Genomic DNA, 26,202 nt, shown 5'->3' on the forward strand with positions numbered 1-26,202 from the left:
CAATTTGTCGATCTAAGGTTCTCGAAATCGTCATCCAAACTACAGCCCCGCGTCCTTTCCACTCACTCGCAGGTAATACTGGTACAATCAATGGCACCCTATCCCGTGCTCAAGGCAAAACCCGGTCACGCACCACCCAATCCTCTCAATCGAGGATCGCTCAAATTCAAACATAGCCGCAAGGAATCGCACTACAATTTGAAACGTTTCGAGCAGGATCAGGTTTGGAATCCGAACGAAGATTCGGTTGTAGTACCATCAGCCGAGCAACAAGGAGAAGTGGCACAGATAGTACTCTGCACTGTCGACTGTCACGCGGTAGAGGAAAAGGTAAATGCACCGGAAACAACTGCCATGGAAATTCCGAGTGATGGCCGTTTGTGGTAATTGTGTGCTAGCGTTGGTTTCAAACACTATTTTCATTATTATTGTCCACGAAACGATGTTCCACGTAACAAAATAAGAAATTAAAATTGAGAGAACATAATAAAATCCTACAGGTAAAGAAGAAAAATGTAAACCGCTCTCAATTGCAGCAGTTATATCGTATTTCAATGCTGAAACTAATTGGACTTAGAAAACAAACAAGCATACATAATTGCATATTTTCCCACTATAACGAGTTGCAGTTGGGGAGTACCAGAACTTACGATACTTTAAACGGATTTTTGTACCTTTCTGAAACACATGGACTCATACTATTTTCACATTTCATTTTGTCAATTTTGATCTTCAAGGTGTATATGTTTTAGTAGATGTGCTCAACAGTAACAGTGCATCATTGTAATATGTTTACGGTCATTTGAACTGCAACACTTCGTAACAATCATAAATGTGTGTGAATAGTGATGCTGCAGCAACTCAACTATATTAATATTGTGCACAATTAATCAAAGTTTCGGGGCAAAAAATATAACACGCGGATGCAACCATATGATTGTACGATCGTCTACCCATTCTCTTTCGTGCAGCTCACCGATCACTGCTCGCGCTCACAGCACAGATTTTTCGACTCATATGTTATTATTCAAGGTCAACCATATGCTTGTTATGCATTCCTATCGGTTATGTACCGCTAGCCAATAGTGTTGTGTGCGTGATAAGTGCCAAATAAAACGCGTACTTGTTTTACTACAGGAACACATCGACGCACTTCAACAATAGGAAAAAGCATCACTTCATTTGGAATTATTATGCTTCTTAATGCAAATTGTTTTATGCTCTTCATTAACCTTACAACATACTTCGCCGATTAGAAAGCATTGATCTACCGTGACAAGCGGATAATTTTGGAGTTTTATAAGTGTGCGTGAAATAAACCGATCACTGCTCGCGATCATAAGCTGATCAATGTAACCGGCATCATTGTTGTCAGAACTTGCGTGTAAGACGGACCTGTGACCCGGTCGTCTGTCTAGATTGTTTTACACTAGATCGGTAACAATCAATCAAATGTTTTAAAGTCTGTAAAACATTACAAAGTTTGTGTTACAATGAATTTTCCAAGAAAAGTTCCTATCCGTCATTTACGTAGTTTCTCATCGAATAACAATGAAACTTCGAAAGGGTATGTTCCACATCGCCAAAATCAGCTTATCTCGTTATTTTCTTACGCAAATAATTAATTCACAGGACTGTTAAGACTTTTGAACAGATGCCCGGACCAAAGGGTCCATTGGGATTGGGAAATCTTTTCCAGTACATTCCAGGAATAGGTATGATAATTTCTTTTGCAGTTCAACACACATATTCGAAAGCCTTTTCACGTCTTTTCGTATTTACGGCGAAGGGCGTTACAGTTTCGATGAGTTACATCGTTCCGGTGAGGACAAATATCGACAATATGGCCGGATCGTACGAGAAACAATGGTTCCCGGGCAAGATATTGTGTGGCTTTACGATCCGGATGATATAGCTACCGTACTGGACGATCGAACGCCGGGAATGTATCCATCGCGGCGTAGCCATACAGCGCTTGAAAAATATCGCAAAGATCGTCCAAATGTCTACCGTACCGCTGGTTTGTTACCAACGTAAGGAACTATGTTCTTTGATGGTAAACATTTTCCGTCGCTTAATTTCTACATTTACTCACTTGCAGAAACGGCTTGGAATGGTGGAAAATACGATCAGAGCTTCAGAAAGGACTCAGCTCTCCGCAAAATGTGCGAAACTTTCTTCCTTCTACCGACAAAATTACGAAAGAGTTCGTTGCTCGTCTGAAACCGAATTTGGAGTCGGAACCGCAAAGCTCCAGTACTACAAACTTCCTTATTGAAGACCTGATGCCAATGATTTCTCGACTAAATCTGGAATGTATAGAAATTATAATTAGATCTATGTGGGGCGTTTACAAAATAACATCATCACATACTTGTTTCAGTGATCTGTTTGCTTGCCTTCGACGTACGGTTGGACAGTTTCTCCGATGAACAGATGCTTCCCAATTCGTTATCGTCTCGGTTAATGGAATCAGCCGAAACGACCAACTCCTGCATATTGCCCACCGATCAGGGCTTCCAGCTGTGGCGATACTTTGAAACTCCCGCCTACCGACGGTTGCGCAAAGCACAAGAGTTTATGGAAAAGACCGCCGTTGAGCTGGTGTCGCAGAAGTTGCTCTACTTCAACGAAGATCAGCAACGGTTGGCAAGCGGAGAACATTCGAAATCGCTAATGGAGGAATATCTTCGCAATCCTAGCCTGGAGCTGAACGACATCATTGGAATGGCGTCCGATCTGCTTCTGGCCGGAGTGCATACGACCAGCTATACCACTTCCTTTGCACTGTACCATTTGGCGCTGCACGGTAACACCGCCCAAGAGCGATTGTACCAAGAGGCAAAGAAGATTCTGCCAGACCCACGTGTAAACCGGATCGGAGCCGCTGTGCTAGGATGTAAGTGTTTCCCGTGTGCAACTTGCTCATGTGTTGTGATTTACTTTTTCAACTATACATTTTTCCAGCGGAAGCTTCGTATTGCCGTGCGGTATTGAAGGAAGCGCTACGTCTCAATCCCATCTCGATAGGTGTGGGACGAATTCTCAATCGGGACAACGTGTTGGGCGGCTATCAAGTTCCTCGTGGAACAGTGGTGGTGACGCAAAACATGATCTCTTGTCGCCAGGAGACTTATTTCCGGGAGCCTCTAAAATTCCTACCAGAACGATGGATGCGCGAGACAAAGGAGCCGGTCCATCCTCACTTAGTACTGCCGTTTGGACACGGTATGCGATCATGTATTGCACGCCGATTGGCCGAGCAGAGTATGCTTGTGCTGCTGTTGAGGGTAAGTTTGCAGTTCTAAGCTAATCGTTCTCATTCTAATTATTTGTTTCTTTCAAATTATAGCTTATTCGGTCTTTCGAAATCGAGTGGGCAGGGACCATTCCGATGGATGTGAAAACGAAACTTATCAATCAACCAGACCAACCTATTCGGTTACGATTTAAACCAAGACCAACGTAGAATAACAGCAAGCTGAACGACCATTCCAATATTTGCAAATACATGATCAACAAACAGCAAACCAAAATGAAGGGTAAAATTGATTGATTTCTATAGAAAGAAACAGCTTCCTAAAATCTTCCTTCGCTTCCATCTCGTTCGAAACCGATTGACCGGAAGCGGCATATATCCTTCCTGCATGCAACGATCGTCAATTAAGACAGAATCGAAAGTTTTGTGTGATCTTTCTTTACTTCCTGTTCCTCGTCTCCTTCTTCATGCGAATGTTAACGATGGATTGATTGGACTTGTATTGTTTGTTTTTTGTCTGAACGGCTTTTAATAATTATACACTCCCAAAGCAGATATTATTGCCACCGCTCACTTCTTCTTGGCCGGAGCCGCAGCCTTCTTGCCTGGGGGCAGCTTCTTCTTCTTCTTCGGCTTCTTGACGTCCTCAGGCTTCTTCTCGCGCTTCGGGGGCAGCGGTTTCGTACCCTTTCGGGGCTTACCGAACAGCATACCGTTACGAACGACAACCTTCTTTAACTTCTTGTACTGCGCACTCACAATGAGGTTACGTTCACGGCGAGCCAGACGCAGCTTGAAGCGATCGAAATCGTTCATGTTGTAGCGCTATAAGAAAATAGAAAAGAACATAAGCATAATTAAACCAATTATTCATTTTTGCTGGAGCCATTTAGGCAAACGACTTCTTTTCTACTTCTACTTCATTTCCTATCAGAACTAGTTTGGCTTCATATTTGTATCAGCCGGCATTTCCTATCAAGTAAACATGTTTACTAAAATCTATCATCACGTACGAAATGGTAGCAAATCCATTTCTTTTCGTTTGCGGTAGGCACACCTTGCTCAACTTCTTGGACACAACTGTGAGAAAAAAGGCACACTTACCCTGCCCTTGGCAACGGAACGTTCGTTCCATCTGGTTTCTTCGAACTTCTTCTTGAGGTCGAACTTCTCGATGGCATCGCGCACAACACGAGTACGAGCAGTATGCGGGAAGCGAACGCGGAACTTCGTCAGATGCAGATGGTTGACGGCGTACTGTTGCCGGGGAACACCGCTGGTGGGGCCATCAATCAGTACCTAAAATCACAATGTGCACACACACACAACATATTCGGGTTATTATCGATCTTACGGTAGGGTACAATCGGCTATTTAGCAACTAGTTCATCGCACAAGACTTCAGAATATGGAAGAAAGCTTCAGATGTGTTTCAGACGGCTCTTCCTAATTTACTTCTTGTTTTCCGTAGAAAACTTCATCATTGAGGCGGATTGTGTATAATAAATCGTAAACAAAACACTCTTGTCGAGTTCCAAACTGCTCTGAAATGAAACACATTTCTGTTGCACATTAAGCGCGCGATGTCAACTTACCCGATTCTGGTCAATCACATTGACAATGCATACAAGGCGTCCCTTGTATTTCCCGACGGCGCACTTGGCGACGCGACCCGTCTCCACAAACCTGGTGAACGACTGTAACAAGAAAGATATGAATTATAATGATGGCACATTTCATAATTGCACTCGGCTATGGAATCGCAAAAACGAGGTGAAGCTTGTTTGCTGAAATGAATCCGGCACTTTGGCCCTTCCGTGAACACAACCCACAACGCAAACGCGAACACATAAACATGTGGCATACGGCTAGCGCTTTCGCTGAATTTCATGAAAATTCTCATCGGCAAACCTTCGAGGAGCATGTCCATTGTGGCAATGAAAGTACTCATCACTCTTTCACTAAAATCATTAGCTACACCACACAGCTTCACCTATTTTAGCGACATTTTTAAGACGAGCGTAAAAGAATTTCGACAACACCGCTTACCATCTTGGACCGGAAAGAAAGCTGACAGATGACAAATACGCCGATGACAGCTCCATCCCGGAAATCGCGTTATCTTGACTGTTGAAATTTTCTTGCTGCTGGTTTATAACACCCGGTTCGCGTGTCACGCTGCGATTGCGATGTTTTTGTTTCCGATGTTTACCGAAGATTGCCGAAGATCGAACAGCTGTGTTGTCATTTAAAAACAGAACAACAAACACACCTTGTGATTGTTCTTTGTGTAGTGTTTAATTTTACGTTTAATATCGACTAGCTGCGCGGATAGGACGCACTCTATCGATAAAGCAACATATCTTCCAACTGAATCGCTTGTAGTGCGCGTTTTTTTTATACTTTACCTTTGATACCCCGCCTCTGTGGTCCAGTGCAGCTAAACAATCATGTCGGTAGATAAATTTGATCTTCAAAAGGTGCACGCAAAGTTCACTGAAAGTCTCGTTGGAGAAGATGATGTCTACGTGGACCAATATCTGGAAGCATTCAAGGAACTGTACAAGTAAGAAGAAGCATTCTTATCGTATGTACCTGTTGAATCGGAACCTTATCAAAATCTCCCGGGACGTCCCGGTTGGTTACAGATTTTTCCAGCTGATGGGGACGGTGTTCGGATTCGTGAGCAGTGACGTCAAGGAGAAGGTGGAAATTCTAGAGAAGCTACGGTCGAAGGAAAATGCGGACAGCTTTCTCACCATCCGCACCATGATGGAGTACGAGCAGGAGTCAAATTTGCTCAATAAGAAAGATTACGTATCCGGTAGTCGAACATTGCTAAGGCTTCACCGAGGTTTGGGTAAGTTGGAACTTGTTTTGATACGTCAGCCAAAGTGCATCGATGTTGTACTTTATCTTATCGTACTCCGCCACCATGTCCGCTTCCAAACAATCTTTTAACGGTACAACGTGGCGCACGTTCGATTGATTGATACGAAATGAATGGGCCTATAATGCAGGTGTTCTTTCGATTTGCAGATTTTATACAAGAGTTTTTGAAACGTCTCGGCGAGCTAGAAGGTGATGGGAAAACGAATGGCGTTTGCCAAGCCGCATACAATGACACACTTGCTCAATTTCACCCGTGGCTCATTAGAAAGGGAGCTACCGTAGCCATGTATGCACTTCCAACGCGGGACCAACTGCTCGACAAAGTTTGTGCGGATGTGGCCATTGCGATGAAGCTGCTGCCAGAAATGTTATCCGTCACCCGGAACGTATACGATCGCACACAAGAGCTTTACACAAAGTATGATCTCCATGGATTACCGTGAGGAGGATATATAGCTTAACACACCACACAAAAAGACGATCGAACGTTGGCTAAAAATTACGCTTATAGAGTGTATCTTATGAGTTATCGCTTTTAATTTGTGTTTTTTAACATTTTTTTATTTGTTCCATGTCGTGACGTGAGCGAATTGTGAGTGAAATATGTAAGGGATACAACCAAATAGCTAATTATTATAGGGGTTTGAGTTTATAGTTGTACTTCGCCTAGAAGTTTGTTTTAAATTACGCGAAGTATTAGACCAGCTTGGCGCAAGTAGTGATATTAAGTTCAAGCAGGCTTGATCTTGAGATGCGTTAGATGGTGTTCGCTTAGCATAGTGTCGGTCATATCTCAACCATTTCCCGTTGAAAGGTGCTACGTGTGTTATACCTGTATAAGCTCAATGTTTTACTGGCAAGGTTCATTTTAAACCAATGAGCTCATGATGCATACATGATCAGCTGCAAACGCTGTGAGCTGTATACAATTGTAATACAACTTGCTCAATTTTCTGTACGAAATAGGCAAGAAGTGATACGTATTGAAATCAAAACAAAAACCAAACAACCCCTCCTCCCCACGCCACACATTCCACTGGTATTAGTCACCCCGATGCAGCTCATGTATTTTCGGACAGAATGGAGAAGAATAGAATGATTTAGCTTTCTCGTGAATAAACATGTTGTGACAATACACTCGTTTTTTTGTATTAATATATTATTAAATTATTTTAAGATAATGTAATACTTTCTCCAACGCGCCAGTCTTATCCAGCGGAAGAATTCGATAGCGTCGAGTTGTTCAACGATGAATTTTCCATTCCTTGAAAATCGTCGATCAAAAGTCCTGGGAAGGAAAATAATGTTTTTGTACCAAAAAAGGTATAGATTTACAAAGAAAAAACACGCGCATTAGTCCCTTACCTGCAATGCACGCAGTCATAAAGCATGCTATCGATCCGGTAATAAATGAACGGAACGATACGGCAGTAATGGAGCCGCGCCGTTCCGGTGCCATAACACTCATCGCCCCTATCATAATACCCAACGAACTGGGATTTGCAAAGCCACAGATGGCATATGTCGCGATCGTGGCTGATCGTTTCTGTAAGCAAAAGAAAGAATGGAAGTTACTATCGATAAACATCCACAACGGCCATGCTGTTTGTACCGTTATGATATCTTCACGAATGAACTCTCCAAGCCGCTGGTAAGCGACGAACTCGTTTATCACCGTTTTAATGCCGATTACTTGACCAACTTGCTCACTATCCTTCCAGGACACTCCCATAACAAATGCGAGCGGTCGGAAAATGTGTCCGCAAATCCATTCCAGCGATAAACCGTCCACGCCGACCAGCATACCAAGCCACGCCAGCACCCCATTTACAAATGCCACAAACGACACGAACGCGATCAAGTTGGCGATGATGCCGAGGATCAGTGAGGTGCCCGAACTTGCACCATTACATGCGGCATCAATCACAGACGAATCGGTACTGTAAAAGATGATCGTACGTTAATTGCAAAGTCAAAATTCTAACGCTTACTCTCAAGATGCTTACGATTTTGCGATGCTAATGTTTTCGGACGTCGTTTTACTAGTTTCCACCTCCGGATAGATGATCTTCGCCACGCAAAGTACAGCCGGTGCGGATATAACGCTTGCCGTAATCAGATGTCCAGGGCTAGCACCGAACGAGATGTATGCGGCCAGTACCGTCCCGGACACGGTCGCAAACCCGGACGCCATCACGGAGTGCAGTTCCGAGTGGGTCAGATCCTTCACGTACGGTTTGATGATGAGTGGCGTTTCGCTCATGCCCAGGAAAATGTTAGCCGCTGCCATAATTCCCTCGCAAACCGTAGTACCCATTAGGGATTGCAATATCCAACCGAGCTTCAGCACTATCCACTGCATGGCGCCGAGATAGTACAGGATGGAGATGAAGAAGCTGAAGAAGTATATCACCGACAGTACGGAGAACGCAAACACCGCGTACTGTTTGATCAGCGCATCACTGTAGACAAAGGCGGCTCCGACGGCCGAATAGCCCAGGAAGGTGTCCACCTTGGCACCGATGCAAGCGAATATGCTACGTCCCACGTCCCAACGGATGCAAACCAAACCGAGAATGGCCTGTAACAGCAGACCGGTGCACACGGGCCGGTAATTGATCTTCCTCGGGTGTTTAGACATCAGTACGGAAAGTGCCAGGAATGCAACCATCCCAATCAGTGGCATCAAGCGAATAGTATCGCCGCGCGTATCAAAGTATAGAAAAATGGCAATCGCTAGTATTACAATCCCTCCTACGGCCAGTTTCGTTGTTCGCGTTTGAAACATCCGTTGGAAATACGATCCAACCGGTGCCAATTTCCTGTACACCGATCGTTCTAGTCTGGGTTTTAACAGCAGGAAATACAGCAACCCCAGGTAGACGAATCCCAGCAGAAGCAACAGCATACCGTACCCGTCACACCACTGCAGGCCGCAATTTGTTTGGCAGTTTTGCTCTGGAATGTTGAATGATGGTTTTACTGACTGCTTGGCGCAACAGGCAAAAAAAAACAGCTGCTCAAACACTTTTCTTACCATACTGAATGAAACGTTTTGTGGCAAATCCAAAAAAAACGGCAACACTTCCATTTACGATACATATTCCAGTGTATCGTTTTATGCTGGATTGTTTTGCTTGCTCGTGATGTTCTGAATCATTCAAACCAAGGGTGGAAAGTACAATTTCTTCCTGTGAAGATGTGTTTAGATAGGCTATAGATAGGAAGCTCTCTATGTAAACAGGTAAGCTATTTAATGTTGTTCTTACTTTCGAATCACCAATGTATCTTGGGGCCGGTTGATCGTCACCCGCATGTGAAGTGTATATTCCATTCAGCGCCATGAGGAAATTCAATCTGATAAGGTAGTTCTGAGAAGTGTCTAATATCTAATTCATCACATATTCGTTATGTCTGAGCACGTGCACTGTGATAACACTTGAACAAACTAATGATTCGTTTGCTGTTTTCTTTTCATAGAAATTTTACTGCTTACGTAAATTCATTTTGGTAGCTGAACGGAAAAACTTTTTTCAAAACTAGATTTTTTCACTAAAGTAATTATATTAACACAAACACATTTCTAGTTTTCTTTTAGCAGTACAATTATTTCTGTGATTTTTCTTCAATTTTGTTGTGTGATCACCGCTACGCCGACCTTATACAAACAAACACCGCTTCGTACTTCATTCGGCAACAACACAGATCGCAATGACGATCAGCCAAATACAGCTTTTATTCCCCTCCACAATTCACCTGCATAAAGCTGTAAAAAAACACCGGCTACCAGTTCACCTTGCCATACCGTCTACCGGATGACGGTTTTGGGGAATCACGCATCACTAAAACAAGTTTCGCTGCTCAAACGTCGTTTCGTCACCTTTCGTGCGGTAAACGTTCACCGACAGCTACTCTCGTTCAAATGAAAGCCTCGCGGATGGTGGTAAGCGCTTTTAAAGCGCCTAACGTCCATGACACGGCAACCCCCTTATGGCGGGAATACGATAGTAGCATCGTCACTAGGGTAGAAACGTGCTGCAAATATACACCACGCGATATGAATAATAGGGGAAATACAGAGCTTCAGATACCGTTGTATTGGTAGTATCTTGTCAGTTTGTTTATTGTTTGCAAGTCTAGTTATTGGGTACCATCGTTTAGGGCAATTCTGATAGTGCTTACAATCATTGCACATTGCTCCTAATACAAATAAATAATAAGCAAATATAATTATTAATGTTCAAGAATGGAAAGGATTTGTAGCTCGACCGTGAATGGTTTAGAGGACTCTTGTAGCGGGCCCAGAACTTGAAGCGATAAGTAACTAAAACAGTAAGATAGGTAAGACAACATAGCTATGTTTAATACTGAAGACAGCTACTAACATTTGGTTTATTAATGACAAAACATTTTTGTTTTATTTGTGATCCACTGATCCACCTAACTTAATCGACACTAGTGAGTTAAAATTGGCACCGTCCTGTTCAGCACGATCGATTCGTCAAGCGAACCCATCTTGCCAAAGTTGTTAAAAATCGTATCATCCATCAGCAGCCCACCGATGCTGGCCGTCATGAAACATACGATTGATCCTGTCAAGAATGCACGGAACGCCACCGATGTAATGACGTTGCGCTTGTTAGGCACCATGGCACTGAGCGTACCGATCATGATCCCCATGGAGCTAGGATTCGCAAAACCACACACTGCATACGTTGCGATCGCAGCCGATCGGGGCTGTAATAGAGATAGAGAAAGAAACTATTAATGGCCGATGTTCCTTTTTTGTTCCATTCCTCAAAGAATGGGTCTCTTACCGAAATCACTTGCTCCGTTATAAAATCTCCAAGTCGTTGAAATGCTACGAACTCGTTCACGATCATCTTGATACCGATCACCTTACCGATGTAGTAGCTATCATCCCATGGAACACCCATCACGAATGCGAGTGGACGAAATATGGCACCGAAAATGTTTTCCAACGAAACGTCCTCCCACCCAACGCGCCATCCAAACCATGCGAGCAATCCATTCAGGAACGCAATAAACGATACGAACGCTATCAGATTCGCTATAATGCCCAGGACGATTGGTGTCGCTGCACTGGCACCATTACTAGCCGCATCCAGCATGGAAGAATCAGTTCTGGAGAAACAATTAAGAGTGTAAAATCAATTCCTTTTTGAAAGAAAGAAACACCTGCCCCAAACTACTTACGCTTCCTCCATCTGTATATTATCCGAACGCGTTTTGCTTTCCTCCGTTTCCGGGTAGATCATTTTAGCGAAACAAAGTGCACCCGGTGCCGCCATTACGCTGGCCGTAACTAAATGGGCCGGATTTGCACCGAAGGAAATGTATGCTGCCAGTACCGTGCCCGAAACGGTCGCATAGCCGGACGTCATGATCGAGTGTATCTCCGAGTATGTTAGATCCTTCAGGTACGGTCGAATCAGCAACGGTGACTCACTCATGCCCAGGAAAATGTTAGCCGCGGCGATCACACTTTCGCACACGGTCGTACCAAGGATCGATTGTAGTATCCAGCCGAGCTTCAGCACTACCCACTGCATGGCGCCGAGATAGTACAGGATGGAGATGCAGAAGCTGAAGAAGTATATCACAGACAGTACGGAGAACGCAAAGATCGCGTACTCGTTCTCACCGTCACCGACCAGAACCATCCCGTACACGAACGAAGCACCGGCGCGGGTGTAGTTCAGGAAGGTGGCTACCTTATTGCCGACGCAGGTAAATATGCTACGACCCACCTCCCACCGGATACAGAACAGTCCGAGCAGAAATTGAAAGATCACACCGAGTACGACGGGCCGGTAGTTTATTCTGGTCGGGTGCTTCGATAGGAAGAACGAGATCACTAGCAGGAATGCCATGCCCGATAGTGATATGAGTCGTTCGGTTTGGTTGCGGGTTTCGAAGTACACGAACAAACCAAAACCAACCAACACCAGACATACGGCTGCCAGTCGAATATACCTGGAAGATTCGCAAGAGTAGTGCATCAGTAAGTCGTCAGGGTGTGGAGCCTTTCAGCACAACTTGCCAGGGTTTAGAGATGTGGGTTATAATTCTAGTAGCTGGTTCAACTAGGTACTGTTTAAAGTGACGTCCCAACAATGGTTTCATCAGGTAATAGTACAGCAGTCCCAAATAGACGAAACCGACGAGTAGTACCAGCATACCGTAACCATCGCACCACTGCATACCACAATCATCTTCCTCTGCGAATGATAAACAAGGAAAGCGTATCTATCTCCATCCCATTACTAATACTACCGCTCCGAGTGCATCATCTCCGTATTGACGTACCGTACTCGAGGTAGTAATTGGTAGCGAAACCGAAGAACACTATCACAACGACATTAAGTACAATATAGATGCCCAACTCGATATGTTTCCTGTGACGCTCAATGGCCCCGGCAAGTCTGTCGTAAAGTTTATCGGTCGATTGTCCCTGGCCAGTTCTTGCCATCTGCCCATCGACAGGAGCTGTCTCATCGTGGTCGTACGATATTGATGGTACTCCCTGCCGAGGAGGGGGGAAGGGGGGCGAGAAAAGGTAAAAACAAAACATAAAACTAAAACGTAACGTGGTGTGTAAATACTGTCACATGCGACTAATTGGAGTGAATGTCATTCAGATAACACGCGGTTAATGATGCCTGTGGAAAGACCAGATAGTAATGACCGCAGGTTATCTCTTTAGAGCCACACGCCTTTGGTGCGTTTGTTTGGCAGATAACCATCGGCAGAAGAAGCAGCAATGCAAACGTTGATGGGTAAGAATTATTACTTTACGATTGCACGGCTGTTTCACCGGAATGTGTGCGTCTCCAGAAGGTTGGTACATACCTCCACCACTGTCATGACTCCGTTCGATTTGCGTTTTGTAAGCGTCGTACCGTCCTACGAAGGAATCAGGATGGAATCAATTATGCAGAGATACAAACATCCAAAGTTACTCACCTGCATTTCGGTTAAAAATGCTTCATTCTGTACGCCACTCATCTTGTTTGTTGCATGTAACAATCTTCAGCCGTTCAGCGATGTGTCTCTGTGTACTAAACGATCCTCAGGTGCACCTTAATGATCATCACTGTGCGTGTTGCTGTCGCATGTTGAAACTTTTCCGAAGTGTCGGATGTCCAGTTATCCTGCAATTGTTTAGCACAGTTTCACTATCAAACCGGATGTTACGATTGCTATCGGCGAACAATAAATATTGCACTAATCATCAACTGATTGTTCTGCTGCGGGGGGGGCTAAGTGTTTGATTAGAAGTCCACATTGATATCATCCCCTTTTGTGTTTTGTTTAAAGTCATTTTTTACCACCTTGTTTATTGACGCCATACATCAAAATGGCGTGGCGAACGTTTACCATTCACAGCTTTCACCACACTGATTTCGCATACCACAAAAAAAACTCGTTTTTCTTGCTGCACAACCTTTCAGTTCTAGTTCTACCACTTATTAAGCTACCACCTAGCCAGACACCCAGGTGACATTCGGTCAAGCCTTCCTTCCCTTGGGAGAGTCTCATCGGAACTGGTTCCTGGGAGTGCAAACTGTAATGTATTCATGCTGTTTTCGCTGCCCGCGAGTTAGCGTTCTCCGCGTGATCGAACTAATTGCCTCACGTGCAAATATGTATGACCAAAAACTATATCGATAGGGCACCAGCCGCGACGTGACTAAACGGGGAATTATTTACACCATATCACTAGAAACACACGCTTGTGCATTATCACGCCATCCACCGGTCGCAACTGACAGTGATGTATCGGAAAAAAGTTTGTCTCCTTATGATGGAAACCTTGTTGAAAGGCGCATAATGAGAAGGTTATTGGAACCTGCCCAGTCACGTGTTACTATTTTCCACCTGTTCAATATTCAGCACGCTGGTAACATTTTCACGTAGTTCCGACTAGCCACAACAGTCCATTTTCATCGTGCAATTAATCAGCACCCGGTAGAGATGTTTTCATTCATTATCGAAAACACTTGTACACAATCACTACCCAATAGCCCGGTTTGGTTAGCAAACACCCAGCGGAGGCTAGCAAGGTCACACTCAGCCGCTTTGCTGCATACCTTTCTTCTCTCCGGATGTTTGCGTCACGGCACGATAGCTACAATTAACTGCCACCGCACTTTGCTTGCTATATCTATATTATCTTCTACTCTGGCGTTTCGGAAGTTTCGGTCACAAACACCTGATCTACACACTTCACCTGGGCAGCTGGGAGTGAGAGTTCCTTTGCTTTACACGAATCTACACTTATTTGACTGTCTGCGCTGGACAGTCCGGTTCGCTTACCTGTTCCAATCCGAATGAACAGCGAATCAATCGTAGCGGTGCTTCAAATATTCGTTTATCACTTCACCTGTTGCGTATCGGTTCGATACGCGAGCTACTACGCGGTGGGTGCTTGTGGGCTCGTTAGGTGATATAGATTGTTTACTATCTCGGTTCGGTCAATCTTCGCTGGCACTGCGATAGAGTGTCTGGGGGCATTGGTATCTTCATCTTCATCGCTGAAGCTGGCATGGGACATTAGTGGGCATGAAAGTAATCTTCGATGACCACTCAGAAATCGTTACTTTTGTTCTGCGTCCATGCAAGTAACTCTCCCCCAGGGCTTAGGAATGCATACGAACGTCTGAATCAATTATCAAAGACCAATCGCTAGAAGTGGAGGACCTTCGATCGTGCGTTATCGATGCCGATTTCGCTTCTTGAATACATTCCCATGATAAGAAGTTGAATTAGCAAAAGCGGATATAGATAATCAGTAAAAGAGTCGTAATCATACGTGTCTTTTTCCGAGCAGATGAACATCCTGTAAACGCATAATTTTTTTAACATATTTTTAATTATTTAAAATATTATACTATTTATATAAATAATGTTAGTTAAAAAAGTGCTTCAATAGTATGAAACAGCAATTAAACTGCAACTGCAAAACCTGTTTTACCTCGTTCGTTGACTGGTAGACTTGCACGCAAGAAACAAGCTGCTCGAAATGTTCAAACTGCTCGAATATTTTTTAAACGCAGCGCGCAATTTAAACGCACACGCACCACGTGTTTGCTAGTGTTTTCATGAAGCCATTTTATTCATCATTTATTTCACCTGTATACTTAACTAGCCGTACAATACTACTCTACATTTAGTTTTATTTTTCAATAGTTCAAAATCATCGTTGCCCGGTGTTATTATCGCATTAAGCACGACCGCTTACGCGTCACCATTGGCATTTTTGTCTAGTCTACTGCATTGCTGCACTATGCACTACTAGCGTACCGAACTGTGTGTGTGTCACCGCAAAATGATAGCAAAACAATCGATAACAATATTTTCACTCTTGCTGGTAAGCTAACAGCAGACAAGTAAACGTATATCCTCTTCCCTAGATATTTACAATTCTATTCTATTCTAGTGTATGTATGATGTTTCGACCGGCAGCTTGCATGGTGACCATGCGTGCTTCAACCTATTTAGTGTGATTACAGTTCGCAAGAATTCGTAAGAATAGCTTAATAGTTTCGAAATGGTAAATAATAGTAATCTGATCTGAATTGTAGCTTACGAAGGGGGTCAACCTACGCAGCAGCATGGCAATATTGGAACCAACATTCTTCATCTTTCCTTCCTCCCCCCAGAAACGGGGCTGATCAGTGCAATAAATAATACATCTAGATACAACGATAGTAAGTTTGGTGCTTCATCTCACACACAGTGTGACAGAAAGCCGTGAAACAGAAAGGATAAGAAAAGGAATATGTACACGATGTTTCGTCCTGTTCGTCCTGCGCGCACTGTTCCCTTTCGGCCAGGGTACACGCGCACCTTTGAAGTCAGTACGCATCGAACAGCTCGTAATTGTCGGTTGTTTGTAATGATCAGTTCGGCACTTCCTCTATAGTTGTGTTAACTTATTCGTATCGCTATGTATAAAGCTTAACCATTTGAAAAATTATTAAAGAACCTGTTCCGTGAAAGAGAGGGAGAGAGAGAAAGAGGGAAAAAACAACCGATTCCTAGCACACATAGAGTGCAAATGGCACGCCCAAAAACGTACATATATCCTTAATCGCTACATAACTATACGCGCATTATTGAGCGACACGTGTTCGCTTCTTCTCAATTCGCCTTCCATCCCGCAAAGTGCGCTCTCACTAACACTTGTTTGATGGGCATAACATTTACTTATAACACGGGCTCGTTTAACAGTTTTTCACCGACCATCGAATCAACTTAAGTACAGTACTAAGGAGCACAGGAACTCTACAGCACCCGCTGTCGCAATTTGATGCAATTTGACTGTGAGGTTTAACCGGAACCCGATCTGAATCAACCGATTCCTTGTGCTCATTTGTGCTTTCTTATGCATTATCAAACTCAACCAAATGCTAAGGAACAAGAAAATGTAAAAAAGGAACTCAAAAACAGGAAGCGCATGTTACGACGGTGCCCTATGCAGCATCCGTACTCCGTATCTTTACACACTACAAAATCAATATCCATACAGCTAAGCGTTCGCAAACGGAAGGATGTTTAAGCGGTTAGAATACATTACCATTATATCGCTAGCAGGTTGAGGTTGATGCGATCACCTAGCGTGAGGTGCGAACAAACTATTATTAGCGAAAATAATTATGCAACATGATCGAATCATAGATGCCGATCCTCGCCCGATGAGACACCGGTCGAATCGCGCGCTGCAGACGAGGAGACGGATTGGTTTTCCTCACTGTCGTCATTGCTGGCAGCGGTGCGATGGTTCAGATGGCGACGCTTTATCTGTGCCCGGCCAATAACCAGCGGTTGCTGCACAACGGGCTGATGGTGGGTATGCTTGTGGAATATATGCTGTAAATGGTGCGCCCGCTTGTAGTTGTGGTGATTGGTAGCCGAAACAAGGATGCCGGCGTCGGTCTGGTGGCCCCTACTGTCTACGTCCTCGTGTTCGTACGAATTTCTCGTGCTGCTGCTGCTGCCACTGGTGGAACCGTTTGCCACTAGATGAGGACGCACACCATACCCGTAGTGATACTTCGGGCGGTACAGGCGATGGTTGTGATGCATATTTCGCTGGAAAACGATATCTATTCGCGGGTAGCTGTAAGTGAAAGTTTCCCATCAGATGGCTGATGATTTGGATAAAACAAGAAAAAAAAAACGGCTTCGAGCGCCCCGTTTACTTACTGTGGCACATCGTCCATTTCATTAACGGTCCGTGCGAGTGAACTTCCGAAAAAGCTCCATGGAAATATGGATGAAGCTGTCGTGGAAAAGGCGAGGGGAAAAAGCAGCGAGAAAATAAGTACCTTACAAATGATTATTTCTGTAACTTAAATGCAAAACAGAACAGGATTGAAAAAACTACACACTCAAACGACACATTCGAAAACGTTAGCTCTGAAATAAAACCAAACAGCAACAAAACAATGTTTCATGAAGCTTTGCTTTTTTTTAAATTGAATTTTCAAACCGATTTGCAATGTATGTAAACATATATTTTTTATTAAGCTTTCCACAGCAAAAACAGAACATGCAAGGGCACTGTAGTACTGAGGGATTTCGTTTGCAAAAAACAAAAAAACTCAAATTATTAACATTAAAACAACAAGCGCGTGTTTAAAGCTCTTACCAAACATACAACAAGGGAAATAAAAAAAAACAATTTACAACCACACTGCACGTTACAATTGCAAAGCCACAAACAGCAACATTGCTTTTCCATTGAGCAAAACTGTTTTTTTTTTTGTCAAATTGGGTTGTTGTTGGTGTAAGATTAATTGTTTCCATTCCAATACATACCAAACACCATTTTGTTGCATTTATCTTATCGGGACATATCCTTTTTTGATGTTTTTTTTAAAGGTAATACAATTTTTTATTATAATTTTTATGATAAACATAAACTTTTCCCTTCTTGACTTACGGATTTTTTTAAACAAACAATCGATTTCGACATTTGCTAGTAAATGCTGATGGTAGAAAAAAAAAATGGTGGCCTTCGCCAATAAGGACAGTGCCATTTGGCAAGGACAAAAACTGCCCACACAGCACAGCAAACTTAAGCGCGATCGGATGCGGTACGCGCCACAAAGCCGTAAACCGAACGCACAGACGTACAGTCTGCAGAAATTCACTCGCCATCGCACAGAACGGCATCTGGATAGTATCGATTTCACCTTGTTTGCGCCAAAAACAAAAAAAAACACACATTGACCCAAGGGACAGAAAGGTCCAAAATACGCGAAAACACTACCACACACACACACACATCTCCGGTCGTTCTTCATTTTTCACGCGCACGCGGATGTTGCCAGGTTCACTGTCTACCCAGTTGGCTCAAATTCAAACCGCTTGTACCCGTCATGAATGAATGGTTCCACGTTACTCGGCAGTTGCCGGACTCCGCCACGCTACATCAGATCGTTGCGTTCGGACTAAATTCACCTAATCGACAGTTTACGCAGCCAACACCGTACAGCGGATAGTGTTCCTGCCTGCGTAAGCCGTTATTCTACACCGGTCAGACAACGCATGGCGTGGTCTGTCATCCGGCTTGCGGTTGATTCTGAACCACAGCAATGGAGCGCGCGCGCGCGCGCTCTTATCCTACTGCTACGCGTAAACAAACGTGGGAATTATGCACCAGTGGAATGTGCGAGCGTTGCGTTACATTCCGAAGGTGTGCAATGTTGAAAAAAAGGAAGGTAGAAAAGGTTTGTTGTTCGTATCGTAAAAGGAATTCGACTCTATGGCGCTGGCGCTCAGTTGCATACAACTGTACACACTGCTCAGTATTCTTTGAAGACACCTAAACCTGCCCTTTATCAGTGGTTTGCAGTAGAATGGGAATGTACTTAAAGCGAAAGCCAAGCCAAGCCACACTTACCGTTGGTTTTACTTGCCTCCGAACAATCGGCTGGCTGAAAGAAATCGGCCGCCCGCATTGGTCGATCCTCCTGATCTTCGACGTCGATCGCAATGCCTAGGTTACGGTTCGGTTTATCCCACAACTTCACCGCCAGCAACGTATCCATCGTAATCCAGCCTCGGTACGATTGGGTGATCGTTGTACAACTGCAGATACGCTTCTTACGTTCAGGAGCTCCATTATCTAGAGGAGAGCAAGAATTCGGCTGTTAGACACATATCACCATTTCGTTGGCATCTTTCGACGGTGTCTCACCTCTTCTATTCTTGCGGAAGTACACCGACACCGTTATGCGAATCATCTGTTCCGAGGGATTCTTGCAATTGCCCGATTCTCGTTGATTGCGTGCACCGGTTGAATTGATTCCATTCATGTACAATCTTGGGGAATAGGAATGGGGAAATAGGAAACGAAGAAGCATCTCAAATAAGGTTCTGATAGAGATGGAGCACATTTTATTAGGTGTACAAATAAGTTAACGCCACTGGTATATTACTGGTAGGATAGTTAGATCTCATATGTGTCATATTGGAGCATTTTTATCGTTGTTGTCTACTCTGTAATACGAAGAGAAGTATTCCTGATGTCTGTTCTTTTCTCCATGAAAGTGGAGAATCGTGAAATGGGAAATTCGTGATGAGAACTTTGTTTTGTAAGATGGACTTCAAAATTTGACAGAATGTAAGGAAAATTGTACAATTCGTTTAGGCAATACAATCTCAATTTTTTATGGAATAAAAAATGCATCAAACTTATTTGCACACCCAATATTTGAAAAAAAAAGTCATGGTACAATACCTTAGAACAGCCGAGCTGACAGAATTATACTGCTTATTGTGAGGCAGACGGAAAAATAGATTCCAGGTGTTGTCTTCGTTCCATTGGCTGGAGTTGGTGTTTTTGGGCATCTCGCAGACGGCGGAAAAGGCCATCTCGTGCGTGGCGGCCAGATGGGACACGGTATCGTTCCGCATCAGGTTGCTTTCGATGTTGTGCTTGATGTTACCGATTATATGCTCTGCGTATCTGTACGATGTGAGAAATAGTGTATAAAAGATAAAAATGAAAGAAATGTGATTTATTCTGACAAATCAATTATCTCCGTCTAGGCATATCGGTCATGTCGCACACACACACACACACACACACACACACACACACATGGGTTTGTCGTCCATGTCGTCACATAAATCGACAAAACTGGGAACATAATTGTCTTCCCCATCTTACGCATCCCGTTTGCCACTAGCGACAGTCCACACGCGTCATTCATGCACGTTTGTGAAAACGTTTGCAGATTTATTATTATAATTGCTTGTCGTTTCGTGCCATTGCAATGGTTCACCGTTGTTTGCTGTTACTATTGCGGCTAGCAGACAGTGGCTAGACGGCTAGCCGTCCTTTCTCTCTCTCTCTCTCTCTCTCTCCACATTATCCAACCACTAGCACCAAGCATCAAGAACACCCACCGGATGCCGGTGCACTCGAACCGCGCCGTATCCGCGACGCGAGAAAAACACGCGCGACAATCTGCCAATCTGGCAAACGAGCGTAACGGACCCTACGGTCGGAACTGTGATGCATTCCGATGGAACGGGAAAGCCTGTTCGAAGGCGATGCCGACGACCGGTGCTGATGATGAAGACGTTACAGCCGTGTGTGCCGCCTTTTCAACACGGACAGACGGTGAAGCGAAGAGGTTGCAAAACTATCTTGCTACTGGAAACTATCCTTCACACCGCACACGTACGATCGTTTCTATCCACCACGTCCGCTGCGTTCTTCTAAAGAAAGCGACTCGAAAGCACTTTTGAATGCTACTTATGCTTTGTTAAAAGGAAAAATGGAAAAAGATAGTTGCGGCAAGATGCTCGTACACTGTCAACATTGTTACAGGCGGGCGGCAAACGCAGCAGGATGCTGACCCGTGTGATGCAGGCACTGAAGACGCCAGTCAACGTGCTGCAAAACGTGTGTTCATATTAAATTATGTTACCGTCAATGGGGCACCCCCCACCCCCTTAATGTGGTGCGAACAAAAGTGCTGCTAACCGAGGTTGCTAGAAGTAGAAGTTGCATTCGCACACACATTCCATAGGCTCTCGTACGTAGACCGCGAAATGGACCTCCTTCTTATTCTCCTCTTCCCTTCCCTTCCCTTCGTCTCTCTCTTCCACTTTGACTGTCCCACCCTCCCGTGCGTGCTTAAAGTAAAGAGAGGCAAAGAAACGGGCCACATGGGGCCTTGCATACATGCACAACCCGGGGGTAGCCTGTCTGTCTGCCGGCTGTCTAGACGGATAGTGTGTATTTTTTTTTTTTTGATTCCCTCCTCAATCTGCTCTTTTTTCTCCCGCTTGTTGCAATATTAGTGCAGGCCTGTGGTTTGCTGTTGTGACTTCGGCCTGCACTGCTATTTAGCCGGACGCGGCCCTTTCGTTGGTGGCTGTTTATTCCGGTCTAAACTGGGCTACCGGCATACGTAGGTCGTTGCGCACTTACGAAAAACAGTCTAGTGTCGCAGTACTAATTTATTTATTTTTCTTTAATCGGGAAAAAAAAAACTTTAAAGCAATTTCCATACCTTGCTAAATAAGGTTAATATATTGAAAGATAATTTAAAACAAAAAATACATTACACCAGTAGCATGGTTGCTAAATGCTTGCATCTGCTTTATGCCCAAGAAGGAGACCCAGATTTTTGTGCTTTTCACACCCTGCTGGAATTTTGTTTTTTTTTCCCCTCCCAGTGAAGAATTATGGTGTAACCTTGAAAATACGTCGTTCCATTCCAGACGGCGGCATATTTTCATAATTTACCTTCCGCCAAGAAGCGGAGAAAACATATTTTTGCCAACATCTGCCATGAATAGGATACGAGTCACAAGGCCAACCGTCAAATGATGGTTCGAGTCTGAAGCACGATACGGCACACAAGCCGTCGTCATAGTTAGAATTTGCACACACACAAAAAAAACGCGAAGTTCTGTCCCGTTTCTTCATAGAGCTATATTTCTTATTCTATTCCCAGCGTTCAACCTATCAGCCTTCGTAGCGAATGCATTTTATATACAAAAAAAGAGACAATTGCACTTCAACTGCAACTTACGCATGCAGCATCCAATGCATCGCATCTGTTTAATGTGCGGTGCAATTGTAGTGCATTGAGTCATCAGCACTCTGTCTTGGGATGTCTACACACCAATATGGATGCGATTATGTCTGCTTTTTATGTCGGCCTATTATGCAAGATCGTCCGGTTACTGTCGCGAGTCTGGGGAAGGAGGTATTCATGAGAGCAATCAACAAGCCGACTACTTTTGGAATGCCGTCTGGTGTACTGTGGATGTCCCGGCAAAAAGAGAGAAAGGGAGAGAGAGAGAGAGAGCATGCCAAGCGAGCGGTTGAGAGGGATGATAGTCACTCTTACCGCAGTTCGACACTGATTTCAGACACTTGACATGTCACTCGCATTCTTCATTACCCAAGCCGCGGGTAGAGTTGCGGTAGAAGACATAGCTCACCATGCGTATACGTACGACCCCCCCAAGGTCGGGGTCGTTACAGGCGTAAAGTCGTATGCAAGTGGAGTTCCCATCTTTTTTTAAACCGCTTTAAATGTGCTCCAAGTTACATACCAGACGGATGGAATGTAGCAGACCTCGCTTGGTGAGTAACGAGAAGAAGTCTGGATGGATAAAACTGGAACTTTGAGATATTTCCCACCAGCAGAACCTCCAAATGAAACAGAGAGTTCTTTTGATCTTCGGTGCGAGCGGATATCTAGTGATAGTAGCTAATGGCAATATAAGAAAAATCCAGTCTCCTCTATTATCGTGTGAAGAAAAGTTTCTTAGCGCCTCTTGTCCCGGGGGCCACTCGTCCCCGGGTACGGCAACCCATGCTAATGACCCATGGCATCAATGAACTTTTTATGGGTCAGTATCAGTACTTGACCGGTTGCCAAGTGTACTGCTTGGAAATGCAAATCTGCGGCCTCTTGATGAGAACCACATCGGGGTCGAATAAAAATCTCTCTACCTCCATACATAGACAAATGTGATGCAAGCGAAATTGGATGCACCCATATATATCCGTGAATGTTGCATGCTGCACGAATTACCCAGGCCACTCGAAACAACCGACGTCAATGGCGGGAGAGTGAACTCCCAGTAGACAGGGTGTCGTTCAGACACGAAGCGCTCAAACCGTTCTGGATCATACGGGCCGTAGTAGTGGTACGGATCTGGACACCTTTTCCCACAAACTAACCGTACCGTCGCGTAGGTGCGTACGTACGTAAGCGTAATATATCATCACACAGCAGCACCGACACGCCAATGCGCCACGTGCGCCATTCAGTCTAGTACCGGCGATAGGCGGGATGGATGGTGACAGCAAGAGCAAGAAGCTACCCAAAAACATACATGTCGTTTCTTCGTGGAAATGTCTATGATACATCCCGTACGTTTCGGTTTCGTTCAACAACTTTCACCACTTTGCTTTAATGGTGCTGGCGGAATATTACAGACTCCGCGACGCGCTTCTTTCCTTCCCTTTCCGGCCTTTCCGGACCGTTATTCAATCTGTTGCCGTGGGAAACAGTTTCTGTGTAGTTTCTAAGAATATTTCGGCCCCCGCATCAGCTGTGAGTTCAGCTGTGTTAAATAGGGGCGTGTGTACAGCCCGTCACCATCTGTGGGGACGATGATGATGATGATGGTACCCGTCCTGACGTAGGTGATTGACGGAGCGGTCGCCTGGTAGCTTTCAAACTACTGTCGAGGACACGATTGACGGGCTTGTTCTGCGCCTGAACTGTACCGAGCGATAAAAAGGCAGAATAGTTCCGTGCTTCTTCGCGCGGCGAAGCGTTGCGTTGTCAGTGTGGAATGTTCCAAACACTTGGATGGTTGGAATGTATCGTTGCCTGTGAAAATAATCATTCTTGGCAGTCATTTATTGAAGCGTTCAAAAGACTTGTAATGCCGCGCAGTGTATGGTAACATCTATAAACTGTTTGCTGCTTCATGACGTTGGCGTGATAAAAACAATCGAACTAAGTAAAGGTTCTTCAAAAAGAAAATTATACACCGAAGTACCATGAATGCAGCATCATAGCACAAATATTACACTACAAAACGTACGATTTCTTTACAAAACAAAAATCTAACAAAACATTTCTCTTTTGATCGATTAGCTCACAACACAAATATGACAGTGAGAATGCAATCGCGCTGTATCGTTCTGCCGCGACTAGTGTCCACACATCATAAATTAACCAAAACGCAACCGGACAACGGTCGCAACGATTGCACCGTTCGCAAAGGGAAATTCATCATGCCGCAAAATGTCACTTCCTTGCTTCCTTGCAACGATTTATCGCGATGCGACAAGCCGCCGATACGCAGCGCCGGTAAGATGGGTCGAGGAAAGCAGCAAACACACGCGCCAAACAATGCTCTTCACGCGAAATGGTTATTGAAAACAGCAAAATCTTTTAAATAAAAAAACCACACCTTAACACCACAACTCATCCCAGTTTGGATTCGTGTCGGTGCAGTTTTCTTCTCACACCAGTCCTGTCGCAACAGTGAATGATCCACCTTTCCACGCCACGCCGGCAAAGCAGCGGCCGGCCAGCGGTGGCCGATGAAATAAAAGTGACAGGAATTATTACAAGCCGTGCAGGTCGGGACGGAAAAACGTGTCGACCTATTAATAGTAGAAGTTATTTCCCACTTTGTCATTTTACTTTCTTCCCCCATGCAGATAGGGCCGTGAACGTTCGCGGGAACTATTGCAATTTTCGCTTACCGATCACAGACCGTACAGACCGTGCAATTAATTTTCACTGAAAACGATCGGCTCGTGGCATGCAACCGACAGTAAGCAGCAATGTGTGGACGTTATGGGTGCAGTGCAAATACTCACTCTTTTCTGGTTTTCACCCGATCGGGAACGTTCCGGTCGATGGTGCTCTGGGTGATGGCCATCGGACCGCTGGTACGGTTCATGTTCTGTTGCTCCCGGAGCGCCTGCTGCTGTATCTTAACTGCTGTTATGTTGACGTTCTCCCGTAAGAATTCCCGTTCACTTTCGGTCAGATTTTCCAGATCAATTATTTTCGATTCCGGCATGGTGATGCCTTCGTCTGCCGTATCGCGCAGGTTGAAGGGTGCGCTTTGGGCCGGTTGGACCATCAGCAAACCTAGCAGCAAACCTAAGGGTATGACCGTCTTCATTGTTGGCGGATCGCTGTTCACACACTTTAACTTGAATGTTTTGTTTTTTTTTTGTTTTCAAATGTCTAATTTTTTCTGTTCACCAGGCACTTAGCCGTTTCAATGATTAGCCGTCCTTTTCAACGATACTAACTCCTAGCAATGTATGATGGAGTGATCGGGAGAAGATCATTTGCGATCGGTTCAAATATTACACTTCCCGTGCGAGCACACTATTTCCTTCACCAATCTGCTACCTGGCACGAAATTGTACTTTTAAAAATCACAAACTCAATTTGTAGCAAAAATTTTCCCTTTATTTTGTGCAAAACTATCAGCACAAAAACTGGCCCTTTTCCTTCCAAGACGGTTGTTCCTTTTGGGGGGTTATTTTTCGTCCGGTGTTGCTCTATCGCGTTGAACTGGACACTTGCGCTCGTCAAGATCAAATGATTCCTGCCAAAGGAGGTATTTTATTTATACGGCACGGCCGCGCTCGCTCGAGCCGATCCGAGCAAACGAGACCCAGGACCGAACGTCTGGGAGCGGTGCGTGAAGGCTCACCGTGCCGAACGTTTGCCGAACGAGCGAGCGAGAACGCGCGGCCCACGGACAGTGTCTGTGGATACGTTTGCTCGGCTGAATTGTTTCGGAGCAAGGAAAAGCGAGGCAAGTAATCGCAGAACGGCGTGCAGAAAAATGAACCAAAGTATATATGCAAATGTGGAAGAACTACCACAGGAACGAAAGAAGAAGTAAAAAATCCATTCTTGCAGGGGAGGGGGTGAGGTGAAAAAAAATCTCAGCAAAGCGCACGGGAAAACTGCCTCCCTTACAGTTACAGTGGAGCA

At 44.5% G+C, this 26,202-nt stretch overlaps 6 protein-coding genes across 7 annotated transcripts; 2 read left to right on the forward strand and 4 right to left on the reverse strand.

Moving 5' to 3' along the window:
• Nucleotides 1-1,096: 1,096 nt before the first annotated feature.
• LOC125767141 (cytochrome P450 302a1, mitochondrial) lies at nt 1,097-3,592 on the forward strand. The gene is made up of 7 exons (XM_049433441.1): nt 1,097-1,567; nt 1,633-1,715; nt 1,790-2,033; nt 2,102-2,316; nt 2,384-2,899; nt 2,968-3,290; nt 3,353-3,592. Exons 1-7 carry the CDS (start codon nt 1,494-1,496, stop codon nt 3,467-3,469), a joined length of 1,572 nt encoding a protein of 523 aa, XP_049289398.1. The 5' UTR covers nt 1,097-1,493; the 3' UTR covers nt 3,470-3,592.
• Nucleotides 3,593-3,681: 89 nt separating this feature from the next.
• LOC125767157 (60S ribosomal protein L14) lies at nt 3,682-5,391 on the reverse strand. Its single transcript, XM_049433465.1, has 4 exons — nt 5,309-5,391; nt 4,855-4,956; nt 4,364-4,558; nt 3,682-4,084 (listed from the first exon to the last, which is right to left on the reverse strand). The coding sequence occupies exons 1-4, from the start codon at nt 5,309-5,311 to the stop codon at nt 3,830-3,832; spliced, it is 555 nt and encodes a 184-aa protein (XP_049289422.1). The 5' UTR covers nt 5,312-5,391; the 3' UTR covers nt 3,682-3,829.
• Nucleotides 5,392-5,473: 82 nt separating this feature from the next.
• Nucleotides 5,474-7,288, forward strand: LOC125767155 (ceramide-1-phosphate transfer protein). The gene is made up of 3 exons (XM_049433463.1): nt 5,474-5,825; nt 5,908-6,119; nt 6,299-7,288. The coding sequence occupies exons 1-3, from the start codon at nt 5,710-5,712 to the stop codon at nt 6,592-6,594; spliced, it is 624 nt and encodes a 207-aa protein (XP_049289420.1). The 5' UTR covers nt 5,474-5,709; the 3' UTR covers nt 6,595-7,288.
• On the reverse strand, nt 7,274-9,769 carry LOC125767137 (solute carrier family 28 member 3-like). The gene is made up of 6 exons (XM_049433425.1): nt 9,421-9,769; nt 9,189-9,342; nt 8,158-9,109; nt 7,764-8,091; nt 7,517-7,697; nt 7,274-7,439 (listed from the first exon to the last, which is right to left on the reverse strand). The coding sequence occupies exons 1-6, from the start codon at nt 9,493-9,495 to the stop codon at nt 7,360-7,362; spliced, it is 1,770 nt and encodes a 589-aa protein (XP_049289382.1). The 5' UTR covers nt 9,496-9,769; the 3' UTR covers nt 7,274-7,359.
• A 475-nt stretch (nt 9,770-10,244) lies between these two features.
• LOC125767163 (solute carrier family 28 member 3-like) lies at nt 10,245-13,326 on the reverse strand. The gene is made up of 7 exons (XM_049433471.1): nt 13,139-13,326; nt 13,025-13,078; nt 12,482-12,698; nt 12,216-12,393; nt 11,369-12,148; nt 10,969-11,296; nt 10,245-10,888 (listed from the first exon to the last, which is right to left on the reverse strand). Exons 1-7 carry the CDS (start codon nt 13,178-13,180, stop codon nt 10,607-10,609), a joined length of 1,881 nt encoding a protein of 626 aa, XP_049289428.1. The 5' UTR covers nt 13,181-13,326; the 3' UTR covers nt 10,245-10,606.
• A 1,935-nt stretch (nt 13,327-15,261) lies between these two features.
• LOC125767146 (protein anachronism) lies at nt 15,262-25,818 on the reverse strand. 2 transcript variants are annotated; one of them, XM_049433446.1, is made up of 6 exons: nt 25,062-25,818; nt 19,926-20,153; nt 19,383-19,507; nt 19,086-19,310; nt 17,384-17,459; nt 15,262-17,297 (listed from the first exon to the last, which is right to left on the reverse strand). In XM_049433446.1, the coding sequence occupies exons 1-6, from the start codon at nt 25,370-25,372 to the stop codon at nt 16,850-16,852; spliced, it is 1,413 nt and encodes a 470-aa protein (XP_049289403.1). In that variant the 5' UTR covers nt 25,373-25,818; the 3' UTR covers nt 15,262-16,849. The 2 variants fall into 2 exon arrangements, with proteins under 2 accessions (XP_049289403.1, XP_049289404.1); XM_049433447.1 differs by having other exon boundaries at nt 17,154-17,297; nt 19,102-19,310; nt 25,062-25,817.
• Between the last annotated feature and the right edge of the window lie 384 nt (nt 25,819-26,202).

This window comes from Anopheles funestus, chromosome 3RL, assembly GCF_943734845.2.
Source record: "Anopheles funestus chromosome 3RL, idAnoFuneDA-416_04, whole genome shotgun sequence".
Classification (NCBI taxonomy): domain Eukaryota; kingdom Metazoa; phylum Arthropoda; class Insecta; order Diptera; family Culicidae; genus Anopheles; species Anopheles funestus.